Genomic DNA, 18,058 nt, shown 5'->3' with positions numbered 1-18,058 from the left:
CTAAAAAGAGATAGATGTTGTCTATTTTGTAAGTATGCTGCAATAGCAGCAAGGTGTAGTCTGATAGAGGTATAGGCTAAATTACACTTTTGAAGGTGTAATAGATATCCTATGATGTGTTGAATAGACACGTCTAAGGTATTTATTTGGTTGTTTTGGCAGTATATGACAAAGCGTTTCCACTTAGCAGCATAACATGCTCTAGTAATGGGACGTCTATCTTCTTTAATGATGTTCATGCATTCTGGAGGAAGGTTGAGGTAACCAAACTATGACCTCAGGAGCCAGATCGATAGGTTGAGCTGGGTCTGGGTGTCTGATCTCTCCATGGTTCTGTGTTAATAGGCGTGGAGATAGGTTTAGTTTTTGGTGTGGTACTACAGACATTTGCAACAGCATGGTGTACCAAGGTTGACTGGCCCAAGTTGGAGCGACTTGAATGCGCATCAGGGAATGTTGTTGTAGTTTGCGTACCACTAACGGAAGTAGTGGGAGAGGAGGAAAAGCGTAAGCAAATAGTTTTGACCAGTTCATCCATATCGCATTGCCTTTGGACAATGGATGTGGGTATCTGGCGGCAAAGCTTGGGCATTTTGCGTTTTCGTGGGTGGCAAAGAGGTCTATCTGAGGTTGTCCCCACATTTGGAAGAATGGATGAAGAACTTGCGGATGAAGTTCCCACTCGTGGATCTGCTGTGTTTGTCGACTAAGCAGATCTGCAATAGTGTTTTTACACTCATGGGATGTGTTGGGCTAAGAGGAAGATCTTAAGCGGTATTAGCCCATCTCCATATCTGCTGTGCTAAGTGAGAGAGCTGCAGAGAGTGTGTCCCCCCCCTTGTTTGTTTATGTAGTACATAGCTGTCATTTTGTCTGTGCGGACTAAGACAGCTTTGCCTGACACTTGAGTTTGAAATACTTTCGGAGCTAGAAACACAGCTAGCAATTCTAAGCGGTTGATGTGGAGTAGCTTTTGTTGCGGTGCCTTGCATGGTGTGAGGCAGTAGATGGGCTCCCCAGCCGGAGAGCGATGCGTCCGCGGTCATGACTATTTGAGGAACTGGCTCTAGAAAAGGTCGCCCTTTGGAATGGTTTTTGGTGTTCCACCATTGCAGAGAACGATGAGTCCGACCGTCTACCAACACTAGGGGCTAGATGTAGGTAATTTAGATTTACAGATTCTAAAATACCGAATTATACCGATTCAGTATTTTAGAATCGATAAATCTGATGTAGGTAATAATTCGGTATTTTTTACCGAATCGGTAAGATTCGGTATTTACCGATTCAGTAAATACCGAATCGGTATTTGCTATTGAATCCTATGGGCCTTGAAGCCCATAGGATTCAATAGCAAATACCAATTCGGTATTTACCGAATCAGTAAAACTACCGAATTGCAAAAGGGGACAGGGTGTCACTTTGACACCCTGTTGCACCCCTGTAACTGGCTTGTGCTCCATGTGGCACACATACATTCCCCTCAGGGCATGTCTGTGTGCCACATGGCACAGGTGTACATGCACATATGTGCATGTACACCTAAATTCGTTATTTATCATGCAATTGTATTACATGGTAAATAACAAATTCTAAAGGCCCTGTAGCACTGTTAGAAGTGCTACCTACATAGGAAAATACAGATTCGGTAATTTTACCGAATCAGTAAATTTACCGAATCAGTAAAATTTACTGATTCTGTAATTTTACAGAATCGGTAATTATACCGATTTGGTAAAATTACAGATTTGGTAAAATTACCGAATCTGTATGTTTTCAGTGCCCCTACATACCAATGTCAAAATACCGGCCGGAAATGGCCGGAAATCGGTATTTTCTGCCGATTCCGACCGGTATTTTGACACCTACATCTGGCCCTAGGTCTGTTAATTGACCTTGAGCCTGGTTCCATAGGCGTGCTAGGCCCTTTTGAAGTAGACGCATTTGCAGTCTTGCGTGAGGTACTACAAATATGCAAGATGCCATCATCCCTATGGGCTGCATGAACACTTGAGCTGGTAGCGAGTGTTGCGGTTTGAATTTTGTTAGGAGAGTTTGTACACTTGTTATCCTGGCTGGAGAGGGATATGCTAGTGTTAGTTGGGTGTTTATTGTAGCGCCGAGATACTGTTTTATGTGCGAGGGTTGCAGATGTGATTTGACGTGATTTACCGTGAATCCCAAGTCGTGAAGCAGTTGAATAGTAGCGTGAGTTTGTTGCACACACTGGCTGTATGAGCTGGCTTTTATGAGCCAGTCGTCCACATATGGGAAGACATGAATATGTTGTCTTCTTAATTGTGCTGCTACTACTGCTAGGCATTTGGTAAACACCATTGGCGCTGTTGTGACTCCGAATGGGAGCACTTTGAACTGGTAGTGTTGTCCGTCTAGCACAAATCTGAGATATTTTCTGTGCACTGAGTGGATGGGAATATGGAAGTAGGCGTCCTTGAGATCTAGAGTGACAAGGAAGTCGTTCAATACTCAAGTTCTGACTGGGTCCTTGAAGACTTCAGGGGCATGCTTGATTACTCCTTTAAGCATCAGTAAAATGGATGAGGACCTTTTTGCGTTATCAAATGTATCCATTAGGAAGTCTTCCTCAACAGGGTCTGTATGTATGTCTGTCTACCCCATGATATTGTGCAGCCTTGTGAATTAATTAATTAAACCCTATAGTGTCTTCTGGTGGGGAAGGCCTTGAGGGGTATATGTCATCCTGAGGGACATTTGGGACTTCTGGGGTGGTATAATCATCCAACGGGTCTGGGGATCCTGTGGGCGTGGCTGGATCAGGTATGTTACCCCCCCATATCATCAGAGCTATCATCCCTGTTTGGTATGAAAGAGAATGCTGGGGAATGCTGTGGTATGGGAGCATGTGGTGATGGTACAGGTGAAAGAGAAGGGGAAGGCAGTCTTAAGGGAGAGGTATCCATGTCCTTCTTCTTTGAATGTGGATCTGGAGCTGGTGTGTCCAGTGGTCGCTTTTCTGAAGCCAAAATTAAGTGTCCAGTGATTGGATCCTTACCTGCAGTCTTTTGAGCAGGGTCTGGATAGGGTAAATCCTCTGAAAGGGGTTGATCTTTTGGTGCGGAGGAAGGGCTTGGGCACCGAAATGGCTTGTTCTGGTTTCTTGACAAGGTCTTTCACTGGGGAAGCAGCAGTTTTTTTCGACTCCAAACCTTTTTTCGGTAGCGGTATGGTTTTTGGATCCAATGATGTTTCCGGATCTGATGACTTTTTCGGTTCCGGTGGTTTTTTGAAATCCGAAGCGGGTTTGCTTAGTTCCGACCTGGGTTTCGGTGCCGAAGGAGTAGTGGTATGTTTCGGCACCGATGGTTTGGATGTCGGTACCGTTGTCTTTTTCGGTGCAGGTATATGTGCGCCGGCACCGTGTGAAGGTCGACTCGAGCTCGAGTCGACAGGAAGGCTTAATTGGCTAATTAGCCGGGCCCGAAAGTGGGGCAGTAGAAGCAGAGTGACGGTGTGCACCTGAGCCCGAGGGCGAGGGTGTGACCAGGGTCTTGTGTGTCAAGGAAGGGTCATGGGGTCGACGGTATTACTTACGACCCGCTGCGCTGGAGTGATGTCCTCGACTTCTGAATCTTCTGCCTCGGAGCTGCTGTCGACGTCGTGCTGTTCTCGGACGTTGACGCCTTCCTCGAAGATGTCGTCCGGAATCGGAGCTGAAGATCTTTGAACCATTGTTCTCCTGGCTCTTCGGTCCCGAATAGTCTTTTTGGAGCAGAAAGAGGCACAAGCTGAACAGTCTTTCGCCTCGTGCTCCGGAGAGAGGCAGAGGTTACACACCTCACGAAGGTCAGTGTGGGGAAACTTCAACCCACATTGAGGACACTTTTTAAATGACATCCTTTCCATGAGCTGGAGTCGAGGCCTAGCTAGGCCCGAAGGCAGACGACGTTGAGATCCTCGATCTTGAAGAGTAGGGTCGACTGGTAAAGCGTTCAATACTACGTTTTGTAATTTGTTGAGGATTGTGCGCCGAAGGTATCGGTTCCAACACGGAGCGCTGGAAACACATCCGAGCCCGGTGGCGGAAAAAAACAATCTGGGGATGGAGCCGATGCCCATGCGCAGTATCATCCTAAGGAGGAGTCACCTATCCTGTGACTCCCAAAGACTTTTCTACAACAAAACAAACTGCAAACATTCGGGCCCAACACTAGGTAGCCATCTATGCATAGTGTGTAATCTGCAGCTCACATGCCTCGAACACTAAATTATACTAACATGACAAAAATACAGTGAGGGTAACCAGAGATACCATTTTTAAGTTTTAAGTAGGAGTTGCGTGATGAAGCACACACAAAGTACAAATGATAGTAAATAGTTGCAATAGACAGGGACAAGGCACAATTTGAAAGCGACGAAAATGAAGTGCGGGTCAGATACACCACTCAGGTATGTCCTGGTCAAAGATTTTACCTTCGAAGTTTAATCTTTTAAGTTACAATCCACCACAGGAGTACACTTCTAAAGCCCTCCAAGACTCGTGGTGAGGCACTTGGAGACTAACAGGATGTCAGGCCGAAGCCAATAACAGGTTACAGTCCAGGTCCAGTTGCCACTGATCTATTATAGGAAAGGCTTCTTACAGTTTGTTATATCCCTATAGCTTGCACAGGTGGTCTGCTTATGGCCATTAGAGTCCACTTATTTGTCCTGGATATGAGAGAGCAGATCCTGTCCTTCAGGGCTCCTCTGGGGTCACAAACAGCAGGTCCAGCCCTCTTCTTTTCTTTCTCATGTCCAGGACTGTTCTGAAGTGGGCGTCCAAAGATGTCACATTTATGCCTGGAATGAGGTAGTGGGTGGGAATGACTCATGGGCAAGCACTAACCAATGGAGTAAAGGTTCTCTGGCCAACCCCACCCACTGTAGGCATTTTTTTCAAGATGGTTTAAGTCTTCAACCACACTAAACCTAGGCTCTAAAGGCTACAAGTGTACTAGGTAATCCTAGCGTCCTCTCACATCTAACACTAAGATCTAGTTTGGGGCAGCCTCAGTCCTACAATAAACCTAGATAATGAAGTCTGGTAGAACTGTATAGACATTCAGTTTCCCTTCCTTTCAAGTGTGCCCCAAAGTGTTATATATAACCGAGCAAACGTGTCAAGCAGGATTTGAAACTTAAATGTCAAAAAGCCTGCTCACAGCTCCTTCAACCTGCATATTTTGGGAGGTTCAGAGGAGTCATCTTTGCCCATTAAGGTCAGTCTACTGTTTGCTCCTGGTTCACAATTATTCAAATGCTAATTACTGGCTGGCAATAGTTAAGAGAACAAATGCAAATTTAGCATCCATCAACTTCAGGCAGGGAAAAGTTAAGATTCTAAAAATTACCTTTGTTTAATATTTATTGAAAATCCGATTCAACCATTGAATTGGATTTTTGATAACTATTAAAATAGCAGTTCAATTATTTTTCTAGGTAGATCCATTTCCGAGATACAATTTTAGTATTTTAATCTGCAATCTGGGTTTCTTTTTGGGTCAGCCTGCTTCCTACAGTGAAATTAACTTTGAGGTGCTAGTCACTATAAGGACAAGTTTAAATTAAATCGTTTATGTTTTATACATTTGCCTAATTAACCATGTTTAAAGGGGGATCACACGTTATTTACTGCTGGTACATTGAAATAGCAGTAAACAGTGTTAAAATGGTCATAGGCCTAAACAACCATTTTTATTTGGTAGCACATTCACCTCATCTGCAGCAACCTGCACTTCAGTCAATGAGGTGAAAGCACCAGCACTCCTCCTACCCCTAGACGCCAGATAAGATGTCACCGAAGGTAAGTATCTTGTTGATCTGATAGACAGTTCTAGCTGCAGATTCTTTACCTTAGAATAGATAACCAAGCAATGCCCTCCCGGATGTGGGTCTGCAAAGCCTATTTAAATCAAAGCCCTGTAGGACTGAATGGGCAAAGTGCTTGTCACAAAGGATCCAACTGTCAAGATAAACATGTCCAAAGATACCCATGTTGCTACCTGACAGATGTATAGGCAAGTACTCCGCGAGCTAACGCAGTGGTTGCAGCCTTAGCTCTGGTAGAATGACCATGTAAACTCTGAAGGGACTGCTTCTTGCCCAATGCGTAGCAGATCTTGCTGACACGGAATACTTCGTGAGAATACTATCACACTGCCTTGGCATTGGTGCAAGGCCTCTAACGTGCATAATACAAATGTGTTTTAATATTACATCCATATGGCGACACCACTATCTGGAGAACACAAACAATGGTCACAATTGCAGCCTGATGAAAGGATGCCATTTTCAATATATAGCCTTTTGTTTCCTAACATAATAATGGAGACACTTCTGCTGATCTCAGGGGGGGGGGGGGGGGGGGGGGGGGCAGCTTCTGCATGCTGAAGTTTTTACCCAGCAGCTGAAAGAGGTCTCTGTGAGGGGTGTCCAATTCGTGACCAAGACAGGGTCTTACACTCTTACCCATCAGGTACAGGGGTTACCTCACACAGACATGGGTTTTCTGAGCAGACCATGCATCCACACCATAGACACAAGGAGTGGCATCATAGGGATACGCTCAATTTTTATAACCTATTACATGTATGCATATGTAACCTTTCTCAACATGATGGTGGAACTCTTTGTTTTATTCCCTGTATTGACACTCATTATAACTTTCATCTGCTTCTGTCTATCAATCCTCACAGCCCATATATTTTTTATACAAAAATCACTCTGGTTTAATAAATACAGAAAACGCTCCATTATGTACTCTCTATATGTTTTTCTGCGTGACAAAAAAAAACACAAGTCACTGGGTGAAAGTTTGAAATCTGTCACCATGGTTCCTGAGGTCCTGAGGGGAAAAGAGCTGTCATGTCCAGTGGTTGCCAGAACTGTTAGCTCCCTGTTTAGGTTTGGGGGGCTAAGGGCTAACAGTGGCACTGCGAGCAAGCTCGTCCAAGGGATGACATATCCTACGGGGGTGCATGGAATCAGTCTGGCACCATCCTACAATTATGTCGTTCGCAAATGCGCAGTTCCTACTAATTAGTGGAAACTACCCAACACCCTCACACCTACCAAACTGGATTACCGTAAGTCTGATACTGATGGGTTTTGCAGGATTTTACTTCAGGTGTTTGGGCAGAGACAATTCAGCCCTCAGCCATGTGTTCACAAATGAGACTTCATACTGCTTTCCTTGAAGCAGCTGCAAACTGGGAAAGTCTGCGAACCTAAAGCTAACTTGTTAGATTGTTTTCGTTCATTTAAATGAAACAATATAAAAGGAAACAGTGCCGCCAATGCACAAACATGTAAGGTGAGAATGTTCTGTGTAATACAGCTTAGCTAAACTGTGGGCACTCCATGTTTATTTGCCACTAGAAAGTAAAAAGTATTTTGCACTCACTACCATTTTTGGTCTGAAAGACCCTTTTAATTCAAAAGGTAGGCCATTACAAATGCTAAGTGTTTCTGCTGGACCATAGGGGGAAGTTAAGGCTTTGATCATTGTCAGAGAGCTTTATATGTTTTTTTTCACGTCATACTAGTTCTGTAGTGGGGATCTGCCTATTTTCTGTGCTATCTCCCACCTCATGCTTTCCCTAGCTACCCAACATCTCAAATTCCTGATTCATTGGCCGACCATGATATTAAAGACTCATCACCAAGCCCCGCCTCAAAATTGCTTTTTATACTACCTCTGCTACGTCTTTACTCAGAATAAACCATGCCAGCAGAGGGACACATCTTCTCATCAATCCCCTAAGTACTCACTAGGTAGGAATTTCTTGTATAACGAGTCAAGTGATGTACTCACTAGTGTTGGTCTCAAACCTACCACAATACAGTAAAGTAGACATGCAAGGAGGATATCCATGACGGATAAAATATTGTGGGGAGGGACAAAAAGGGAAGGAGTCTTCAAAGAACCATCAAGAAACATAAAATGGAAAGCAGGGGCTTGCACTCAGCCATTCGAACATAACAGATCTGAATCACACTTAGTAAAGCCCACCTCCTAAACTACTGACACCGCTGCTTCTGCTGGAAGTCTCTCTCTCATTCCAGATTCCAGGACTGTCACACTCCCCGTAGTGCTGCTGATGAATCCAGGATAAAATGCCAGGTTTCGGTACAGGACAACCTAGAGGGAGAAAATGCATAACCATTTACTGAAATGAATACACTGTGCTAAGTCTGAAAACAAAGTTACTTAGAGAATGGACACCAGCATGGATAGCGGCAGAGCAGATGAATTCCTGTCAAGCTGGCAAACCACAATACTGAAGGTAATGAGTGGAGCACATCTGCATTTTAAACAAGATGCCAAGTAAGGTGTATGGTCATTTTTCAAAATCAGGTAAGGTAAATAAAGGAGAAGATGAAGCAGAATCAGGTCTCCTGAAAGAAGACATCTTAAGAGACATGAAGAAGAAAATGAAAAGGAATGACAACACTAAAAATACCAATCTGTTTAGTTTCAAGTTAGATGAGAGATTTATAGTTTTTTAAATGATGGAACAGAAATATGTACTTCTTAGACTAATTATTAGTATTCTACTAGGGGAAAAAGAGGTTTTGCTTTTCTTACGTTAACTGGTCAAAGAAAATTTCAGAGCGCACAAAAGTCAGTTAGATACAATCTCTGAATATCTGGTTTTCCTTGGCTTTAAATATTCCATCAGGCAGATTTATTTAAATAAAGAGAGAACCTACCAACACTATGATCAAAGGAGAGTCAAAAACCTTTCCCACTCATCATAGAATTCCAAAGGTTTCAAAGGAAAAAGATTTGAAAGTTTCCAGGCAGAGAAAGTCAAGTATATGGAGGGGGACCAATTTCAGAAAATTGTCTGCTAAGTCTAAGGAAATGACATGACCGGAAAATCGACACTATTAAATAAAATAGAGTGCTGATCTGAAAACAGATGTGCATGGTCAAATGCACAAGGAAAAGTTTGAGATCATCCTCCATTACTACTGTATTAGGGGTGATAACTGACATAGCAATATTCTTGCATTCATATGTATTCCTATGTAACTTATTTGGGTATAATGACAGTGGTAATTTATTTTGGGAGGGGATATCTGCTTTGGAGTCTAGCATACCAATGTTGGCTTTGCCACTATGAATTCACATATGAATTTTTATGTTAATATATTTTCTTTTGAAGACCAGAGAATGCAGTGCAGGTACCTGTTGGTCAAGTCTAGTTCAGCAGGGTTTTTTTTGCAAGCTACCCTTCATGGACAGTCATCTGTGAGGACCTAGTCAGCCTTCACCTTCTACGGCCTACCACCTGGAGAGGAGGAGGAGCCTACTGGAGACCGTTAGAAGACGAATGACAACCGCAAGCCGGACTCAACTCCATTTGCCCCTGAAATATTTTCCTTGAGGAATAGATGTGTGTTGGGGGAAAAAAAAAAACCTCTTTATCACGACCAGGTGTCCGGCCTCTCATTGTTTCCTCGCAACAACTGGTGGAGAATGCGGGTATAACTACACAGCCCATCAGTACTCCTATGATGGGTGTGCTCATCCAGCACCTCATCAAAGGACAAGAGAAGCTTGAATGGGCAATTGAGCGACAGATGACATCGGCCCAGGCCGATAGGGAAGAATTCAAAAGCAGCATTTCTGCACAAATGGAGGGGCTACAAAAGTATATATCAGAACCTGCTGTCCTCCCCCAAAGAGAACCCTGTGGTACTCCTCACAGGGCCCGGGTGCTTCTCTTCAAAAGTATGTGCCTGGGGAAGACCCAGACGCGTTCCTGTTGAACTTTGAACGCGCCGCTCGAGCCTGCGGGTGGCCAGAAGAGAAGTGGCCTTTCTTCTTGGCTCCCTTGCTGACTGGAAAAGCCCAATCAGCATATCAAGGGGCCAATGTTACTGGAGGAACCCTCTACCAGGAAATAAAAGAGGTTCTTCTGGACCATCTCGGTCTGGACGCTGAGGCATACAGAGTTAGGTTAAGAAAGGAGAAAGGCGTTCCAGGGGAAAAACCCAAGACACTTATCTTCCGACTCAAGATGGTAGCGGACAAATGGTTGAAACCCTCCTCCACAAGCACAAAAAAGGAAATAATGAACCAGATATACCTGGAACAGTTCTATGAATCACTCCCCTATAGCACGCAGAGATGGCTGAAACAGCATTCACACCTCACCCCAGAACAAGCGGTTGAATTTGCTGCAACATATTCATGAGCCCAGCCACGTAATCCAGTGTGGGACACCGATAAACTAAGTCGATCAAACCCCCTGAAATATGAGAAGAAACAACGCCCTGTCTTGGACCCAGTGAAACCCAGAACCACCAAATCGGATGTGCCCTCTTTTAAGGGACCACAGTGTTTTAAGTGGGTTGAATGGGGCCACATTGCCAGTCTGTGTCCCAAGCGGAAACCAGCAGAAGAACCCATGGATGTGGGGTATATCCTTAAGTCCATTCTATACACTGCCAAGTTGGGTACCACCTTCTATGTAAGTGTACAGGTGAATGGGAGGAAGGTAAAAGCACTCTTAGATTCAGGCTGTAGACTTTCAGTGATACAAAAAACGCTTGTAAGACCCTCTCAATATATTCCCGATACCCAGGTGCACATTAGGTGCGTTCACAGGGATGTGATATCGTACCCTCTGGTCTCTGTGACACTGTTGCCTTCCCACGGGACTCCTTGTACTGTCCGGGTTGGGGTATTAGATGGGTTACCCGAAGAACTCATACTAGGGACTGACAATCCTGATTTTATGTTTCTAGTTCAGCGTATCCTATATCCTGGTAGACCAAGACAAGAGGGAGGGGGAAACATCGGCCTATCAGTTCCCGCCCTCACCATGCAGGACCCCTGGTTATTGGATAGGAGCTTCAGGTTTGGCCAGGTCAATGACGCTACCCTGTTTAACGCCTGGGAAGCAGTGCATTCAGACCAGGCCAACTTGTCACCCAAGTTTCCCTAATTTTTTTATAAAGGATGGACTGTTGTATCGAAGAGGCAGTAAAGACAAACCACCCCAGCTATTGGTTCCCAGGACGTTTCGGGAACAGATACTTTTCTTTTCTCATTCCCACCTTATTGCAGAGCATATAGGCGCAGAAAAAACAACCCAAAACGTCCTAAGACACTTCTTCTTGCCTGGGGTATATAAAGATATAAAGGACTACTGCCATACATGTGAGATATGCCAGAAGAACAACATCCAGCAACCACCTGCCGTTCCCTTACAGCCGCTACCGCTGATAGGCAACCCCTTTGAGCGAATAGGACATAATTGGATCACTGTCCAAGACACAGAAGGGGAAATAATACGCCTTGGTAATAGTGGGTTATGCCACTTGGTTCCTGGAGGCTTTTCCCCTCCGAGCCCCCAACTATCAGAGCCATTGCTGACCGGCTGCTAGAACTCTATACAAGGGTAGGGTTCCCGAAGGAAATCCTCACCGAACCCGATGGCGGAAAAAAACAATCTAAGGATGGAGCCGATGCCCATGCGCACTACCAACCAAGGGAGGAGTCACCAAGATACAAAAGACTCTCCAAGAGAAAAACAAAGTGCAATCATCCGAGCCCAACACCAGATGGCGATCTATTCATAATGTACCATCTGCAGCCCATATGCCTCGAACATAACATTACAACAGAACCAGTGTTAGTATCCCCAGACTTCAACAAAGCCTTTATACTATACACTGACACTTCTGGGTTGGGGCTGTGTTATCCCAACTATCAGAGGAAGGCGTGGAACACCCCATATTGTACATGAGCAGAAAATTATTCACTAGAGAGACTAAGTATCCAACAACAGAAAAAGAGTGTTTGGCTATAAAATGGGCAATAGATAAACTCAGATATTATCTAGAGGGCCAACAATTCACTCTGTACACAGACCACGCCCCCCTGCAGTGGATGTGTAGAAACAAGTCACAAAATCCCAGGGTGCTTTGCTGGTTTCTTTCCCTACCACAGTTTTCATTTGAGATCCGGCACCGAAAGGGGAAAGATAATGGGAGTGCTGACTATTTATCAAGGATCTTTCCTCTCCCCAATCAGGAGAATCCTAGGGGGAGGTGTGTAACAAGGTTGGGGTGACCAGGACAGAAAACGAGGATATCAAAGACTGGTGGACTATGACCCCTCTCTCTCCCCCTCTTGTCTTTCCCCAACAGGACGAGTGGGACTCACCGACGTCACCATTGCTGAAGCCGGCAGAGTAATTCCAGTACAGCTCCTTTAACTGGGGAATCCCTTGATGTCGGGACTCCGCCTCCTGATGACGTCTTCAACTTCGGACCAAGAAGAAGTGAGGGCCAGATGACGCCAGTGTGTGTCAACATCGAGAAGAAGACGGAAGCAAAGCGTGAGGACGTGTAGGTGCCCGGAGAGAGAAGACCGCTGGAGACGATTAGGAGCCTGGGAAGAAAACCATCAAGAGACGTACAAACACCGGAAGACCAACAATACTACGCTTCATCCCGCCACGCTCCAGGAGGAGTGTGGCTATCGCGGGTACAGGAACGGTACACGGGTTGGAGAAGGAGGCGGGAGAGTCCAGCGAAATAGAACCGTCTCCTGCTTTACTTTTCCTGCTTGCACCCCTTTCCTGAGCACTCACACTTGCTTTCTTAGACGGTCGTCACGAATTGCGGAGCCCCCCTCACACCCGTGCCCTAAAGTTCTTTAAAATTCAGCCCCTTTTACATAGTATTATTTTCTTTATTCCCCACCGTGTCTCCTGCATCACCTGCTACAGCCTACTACCCGGAGAGGAGGAGGAGCCTACTGAAGTCCGTTAGAAGATGAATGACCAGCCACAAGCAGGACTCAACTCCATATGCCCCTGAAAAATTGTCCTTGAGGAGTAGACGTGTGTTGGGGAAAATAAAACCCTCTTTATCACGACCAGGTGTCGGGCCTCTCATTGTTTCCCCGCAACAGTGTACAAGGCAATATACACTCTGTATTTACTGCTATTGATTTGAAGCCATCTGCTTCCTAATAGGAGGGCCTGAGTGGTGAGTCACAATGTTGCAGAATTAATTCTAGATGTCCTCTATCTTCCTACCGGTTCATGATCCATTGACACACAATATCAGGCAAGTGGAAAGGTGAAGGAGAAGAACAAGTTCATAAGTCTGTCTACGTCATACATAGACAGTGAGTATTGTGACTGCACTGCTATTATTATCAGAAGCAATACTTGTACTGTTAGAACTTTTGACTGTTTAAGAGCTTTTTTAGTATTTAATTATCTTTTTAAAGATTTGTGGTTCGGTTTCTGGAAACCAGGTTAGGAATTGTTGTAGTTGTTTGAGTAGGTACATATGGAGAATCGTCTTTCTGCCTGAAAAGAAGTTTACGGTTCCAAAAAGTTTTTGGGAGAAGCCAGAGACAGGAGGTTGATTAGACAGCCATAGAGAAGTTAGGTTAAATTGTATTTTGTATTCTATTAAAGGTACACTACAACTACAGCTATAATAGTAGCTGTAAATTGATTTAGGGTGCTTAGGTCAAGATGGTTGGTTAATGTGTGATTTTAGTCCAGATGTCCCTTTGTAGATGATTAGTGGATACAGGCCACGCATTTTGAAACCCATCGGTCAAGGTCAATATTTTCCAGAGGTGTCAGTGCTCACAGTTCAGCTGCACTCACAATAGGCATTTGGAAGTAAAGTGGGTATTGACAAGGGCTTTAAACTATGAAATCTTCGGAACCAGCTAATAAGATAGTTACAAAGTTTATGGCAACAGGAAGAGTTTCTCCAGGCGATGAGGCTGAACTCCAGGGCAGAGATGAAAGTCCAGATTTTTCAAGTGTTCTAGGGATGCCTGGAGAGATAGGAACTGGCGTCCCACGTAGAGAGGCTGCATCGGGGATGAAGAAGACTCACTGTTATCAATGTCTGAAGGTCATGGAGAAGCTCCACAACAGAGACAGTGTTGTATATAATGAAGTTGTTGGTTTTTAGACGTTCCTGAGCAGTGTATATTGGACGACTTCCTCAAGGAAGCTTCCTATTCTAGGATATGCTGCATTGCATACGAGTACAAATGTTAGACTGGATCCTGTTGTGAGCCAAACTCTTGGTCCACCTGTCCAATTTGAGTCGGGCAGACTGCCAGGTTTATGCCAACTGAGTAACATTTACTCTGTCAGTGTAAACTTTCCCCTGACGGTCAGAGAAATTGTGTCTTTGGAGGTAAGCCATTCCAACATCCACCCTACTTAGTGTGAGAGGTAAAATTGCTTTTTTTCTGGCGGTAAAGGTGAAATATATATTTTTTTTAAATGATCCCAACACCATAGGAGAAATTGTTGGTCACTAGTTTTTCTTCTTTTGCAAAAACAAGATCCCGCTTTGAAAGTCTGTTTTTGAAAAAGAAAAAAAACTTTTAAAGTTTAGTGTATGCATCTGTCATCAATGACTGACGCCAAACTTTTAAATGGCTTTGCATGAACTGCAGTTCATACCAAAACATAGACTTCCAGACAGGACCGGCAGTGAACTCTAAGTATGACCGGTAGAGTAAAGGAAGGTTGGCAGACATATAGTCCACACCTACTCTGACTGCTTTTATGCTCTCCGCCAAACTCTAAATCGGTCTCAAAGGTATCGAAATCAGTAAAAGTATGGGCATCTCTTATTCTGATTTTATCTGTGGCTGCCAATCTGCAGATGGGTAGCATGCATTTAAGTGTGTTTTTGGTACGCAGTGAAATTGGTGAAGTGCTTATTTTTATTAGATTATGGGGGTTTTGAGTCAGCAGTGAATATGTGTCTACTTTAATATAGTTATTAAAGCAGTGTTGCATGTAAATGCTAACACATGCACAACATTGATGTAGAAATAGTGCAAATTTTTAGGACTATTTTAAAATTACTCTTGGTTATTAATGGTAACTTAATATTCAGTCTACTATAAGGTATTGCTTACAAAGTCACACATATGACTTTGTATTAAATAACGGCTATGTGTACAAAGGTATTTTAAAGTAAAACAAAGGCTGAACTTGTTTAATTTTGTAATGTCAAAAAAGTTATTGCCTGCACTTCTGTTTTCACCCTGGCAGAGGACAACTTCCTGCAATAGTGCTGCTGTCCATCGGCATCTTTGCCAGGATATACATTGAGATGTTTTAAAAAAAAATAAAGATTCAGAACATGAATTACAAACTACAGACTAATTAACAATTTTCAATTTTAACTGGTTACCTGGATAACCAATCTGTTATTTACAATGAACAATCAAAAATGCCTTCTGCAATTGTTATTCAGATTGATTTGGCTAATTCACTGGCATTCTTGGCTTGCTTAATTATGATTTTGTTACTCAATCCAAACCACGTATTTCAAAATATACAATATGTTCTCCTTCTCTTCTTCCTTTATACCATAAATATCTTTTTAGGTTTCTATAAGGTCAACTACAATTGGCTGCAGGTAAGAAATTTGCTCTCATAAACACATATCAAGAACCTTAAAGTTTCAAAGTGATACACATCACAGTATGGAATGAACCATTGCCCTTTATGTTTGTTGCCAGCATTTTAAGACACTGTGGAGGGGGAGGAGGTCAGAGGAAGAGCACCAAGTATATCACAAAGAGTTTCAGAAAGGTGCTGCACCTATTGAGAGAAGTGTGTCATAGTTGTCTTTCATCACATCCTTGTAGAGTGCTTTTTGCCAGTCTTCTAGACTCTCCCACTCTTCTTTAGAGAAACGAATGGCGATGTCTTCAAATGTGATTGCCTGCTGGAAAAGAGAAGAGCAAACTAGCTGAAAAAAGATCTAAAGAAAATTACATTCTGAAGAGTTTAGACCCAATATTTTGCTCAGAGACTAAAAGATGTATGCTTTCATAGTCAGTGGCATTATCATCATAATTTTCCCACTAATTGCTTCCTGCTCCATTAACAGTTTTCCTTTCCTAATCAGTACTTGGTATTTAAATAATCATTATTGACAACAGGTATCCTGCTAAGAGATGTATTTATATCCCCAGAATATTCAAAGATGACATTCCTGATCAGAAACTCAACATCTTTAATACTTGCCAAGCAAAAATAAAATATGTGGATCCTAAACAAAAATAAGCGTACCATGATGTACAATCTGCTGAGGTTGAAGTGACCTCAGGAAGCAGAACGGAGAACTAATTTGGCCACCCATTAAAGCAAAATACTGGTCATCCTTGTACATCACTTTGAAGCCTTAACCCCTTCCATGCTCATGACGAACCCAGCTCGTCATGAGGCACAGTTGAGCTGTGCTGATGACGAGCTGAGCTCGTCATGACACCAGCAAAATGGCAATTTCCAGCACAGGGGAAAAATAACCACAGCAGCGATGTGGTTAAAGTAGGTATACCTTTAACTACAGTACTCCAATGATGGTATATGTAATAGATTCACATGCTTGAATCCTTCCTCGTCATCAAGCTGGAAGGCCCATTGAGGTATTATCAGAGCAGTTCAACAAAATCAAATTAGAAGAAACTTAAAAAAGTAGCTTTTTGATAGCACAAACAGATCTAAACTTTGACCAATGATGTGAGAGTGGGAGGAGCCAAGCTAGCGACCGTAATGGCCGCTTAGGCTCTCAGCTCCGCCGACATTCTTGTCCTGCACTCATCCTGCAACTTATCCTGAACCCGAGCCACAACTTTGTTACGGAGAAATGATGCTGCCTCCGGTAGTGTGCTCCCGAGATTTCTACCAGCTGTAGAACCGGAGAAATGTCCTCGCTCAGTCTCCAGCCCCGAACAGCCATGGAACCGGGGCTTTGGGTGAGTGGGACGGCCAGTCCCTGACGCAACCACAGCGGCCATCTGCTGCGGGGAGGAGTCGGCCTGCCGGAACAAGTCGATTGAATTAATCACCTTTGCCGCAACTTTCCAGCTCACCTAGCGGGTCGAGTGCATGCATGACACCGTGGACCCGGGTGCTCATATTTCATCTTTTTCCTGCCCGTGTGCCGCTCGGACATTCTTTCTCTTTCTCCCGATGTTATTGTGGGTGACATTTTGGGCATCACGTGAGCTATGCTTGGGCACTGAGGGCTCTAGTTGGTGATAGCCGTCCTGGCGCTTGTCGAGTCCGCTTCCACGCTAATGTCTGCAACGCCATGGAGTCTGCCACTCCTTTGGTCACGACTCGACCGTATTTATGTGGGCGGCAGGATGGTGACCGGCTGGACGCTCGGGAGAGCAACGTCCTGTCTACTGAACCGCAGCCTGCCGGGGAGCTACCTGTGAGGAGGAGTGCTGCGGCTCATGACTACGGGGCAACGCCAGGGATCGGGGATGTTATGGCGGCTCTTGATGCCCTACGTGTCGCCCTGGATTGCACCGCCCGCGACCTGGGGAGAAGATTGGACGCCATGACTCGCGTTGCGGGACGTGCTATACGGGATTGTTCTCAGGAGCAGGGCACTGGGCCACACCCTGCACCCGAGCGGAGTGTATTGATTGCTCCGGCGGACATGGTGATGCTGGAGGACCAGGACCACACAACAGCTACTGGGCTGATTGCTGCCGGTAAGGAGGGGCCCGGGGGTTTTGGACCTGCACCGTGGGTGGAGATTCGGCTCCGGATGCTGCTTCCGACATTTCAGCTGTGGATCGATGGGGTGGCCCTCCCTCTTCTCCCAGAATTGGGCTGAGCCAGATAACAGGCATTGGGGACTTACGGTCGTGCATGGAACTTTCCCACACTGACTTTGACTACACACTGTTGTTTCCAGCCGGCTTTGATGGGCAGTCCAACGGATTATCCTGGTCACCCAAACCACCTAAAATGGCGGCTGGCCAGCTGAACTCTGTATGTACACTTGATCGCACGGGCCAGGGCTGAGGATGTTTCGGGGCTTTCTGGTGTTTGTTTGGCTGGTGATAAGGTGGGACACGCATTATAACGAGTATAACGACTAGCGTCATGTGGCAAATTACGATTTGCATTACTATATGTTAATTGACTATTATTCCCGAGATTGATGACTACCGGGTGGGGGGGCTTGTAGTTTGCAGGAGGGAGAGGCCGAG

At 44.6% G+C, this 18,058-nt stretch overlaps 1 protein-coding gene across 1 annotated transcript in view; it reads right to left on the bottom strand.

The window, feature by feature from the left end:
* The window catches only part of LOC147685096 (uncharacterized), a 1,199,247-nt gene that overhangs the window by 842,670 nt on the left and 338,519 nt on the right, over nt 1-18,058 (bottom strand). Inside the window, exons 10-11 of the mRNA XM_086940986.1 lie at nt 15,645-15,771; nt 8,033-8,161 (exon numbers count right to left, since the gene is read on the bottom strand). Coding sequence (XP_086797112.1) covers nt 8,033-8,161; nt 15,645-15,771 — 256 coding nt within the window. The remainder of the gene's footprint in view (nt 1-8,032; nt 8,162-15,644; nt 15,772-18,058) is intronic.

The sequence above is a fragment of the Lissotriton vulgaris genome, chromosome 10, assembly GCF_964263255.1.
Source record: "Lissotriton vulgaris chromosome 10, aLisVul1.2, whole genome shotgun sequence".
NCBI classification, from domain to species: domain Eukaryota; kingdom Metazoa; phylum Chordata; class Amphibia; order Caudata; family Salamandridae; genus Lissotriton; species Lissotriton vulgaris.
Note: the sequence above shows the minus strand (reverse complement) of the source record. Positions and strands in the feature narration are given on the sequence as shown.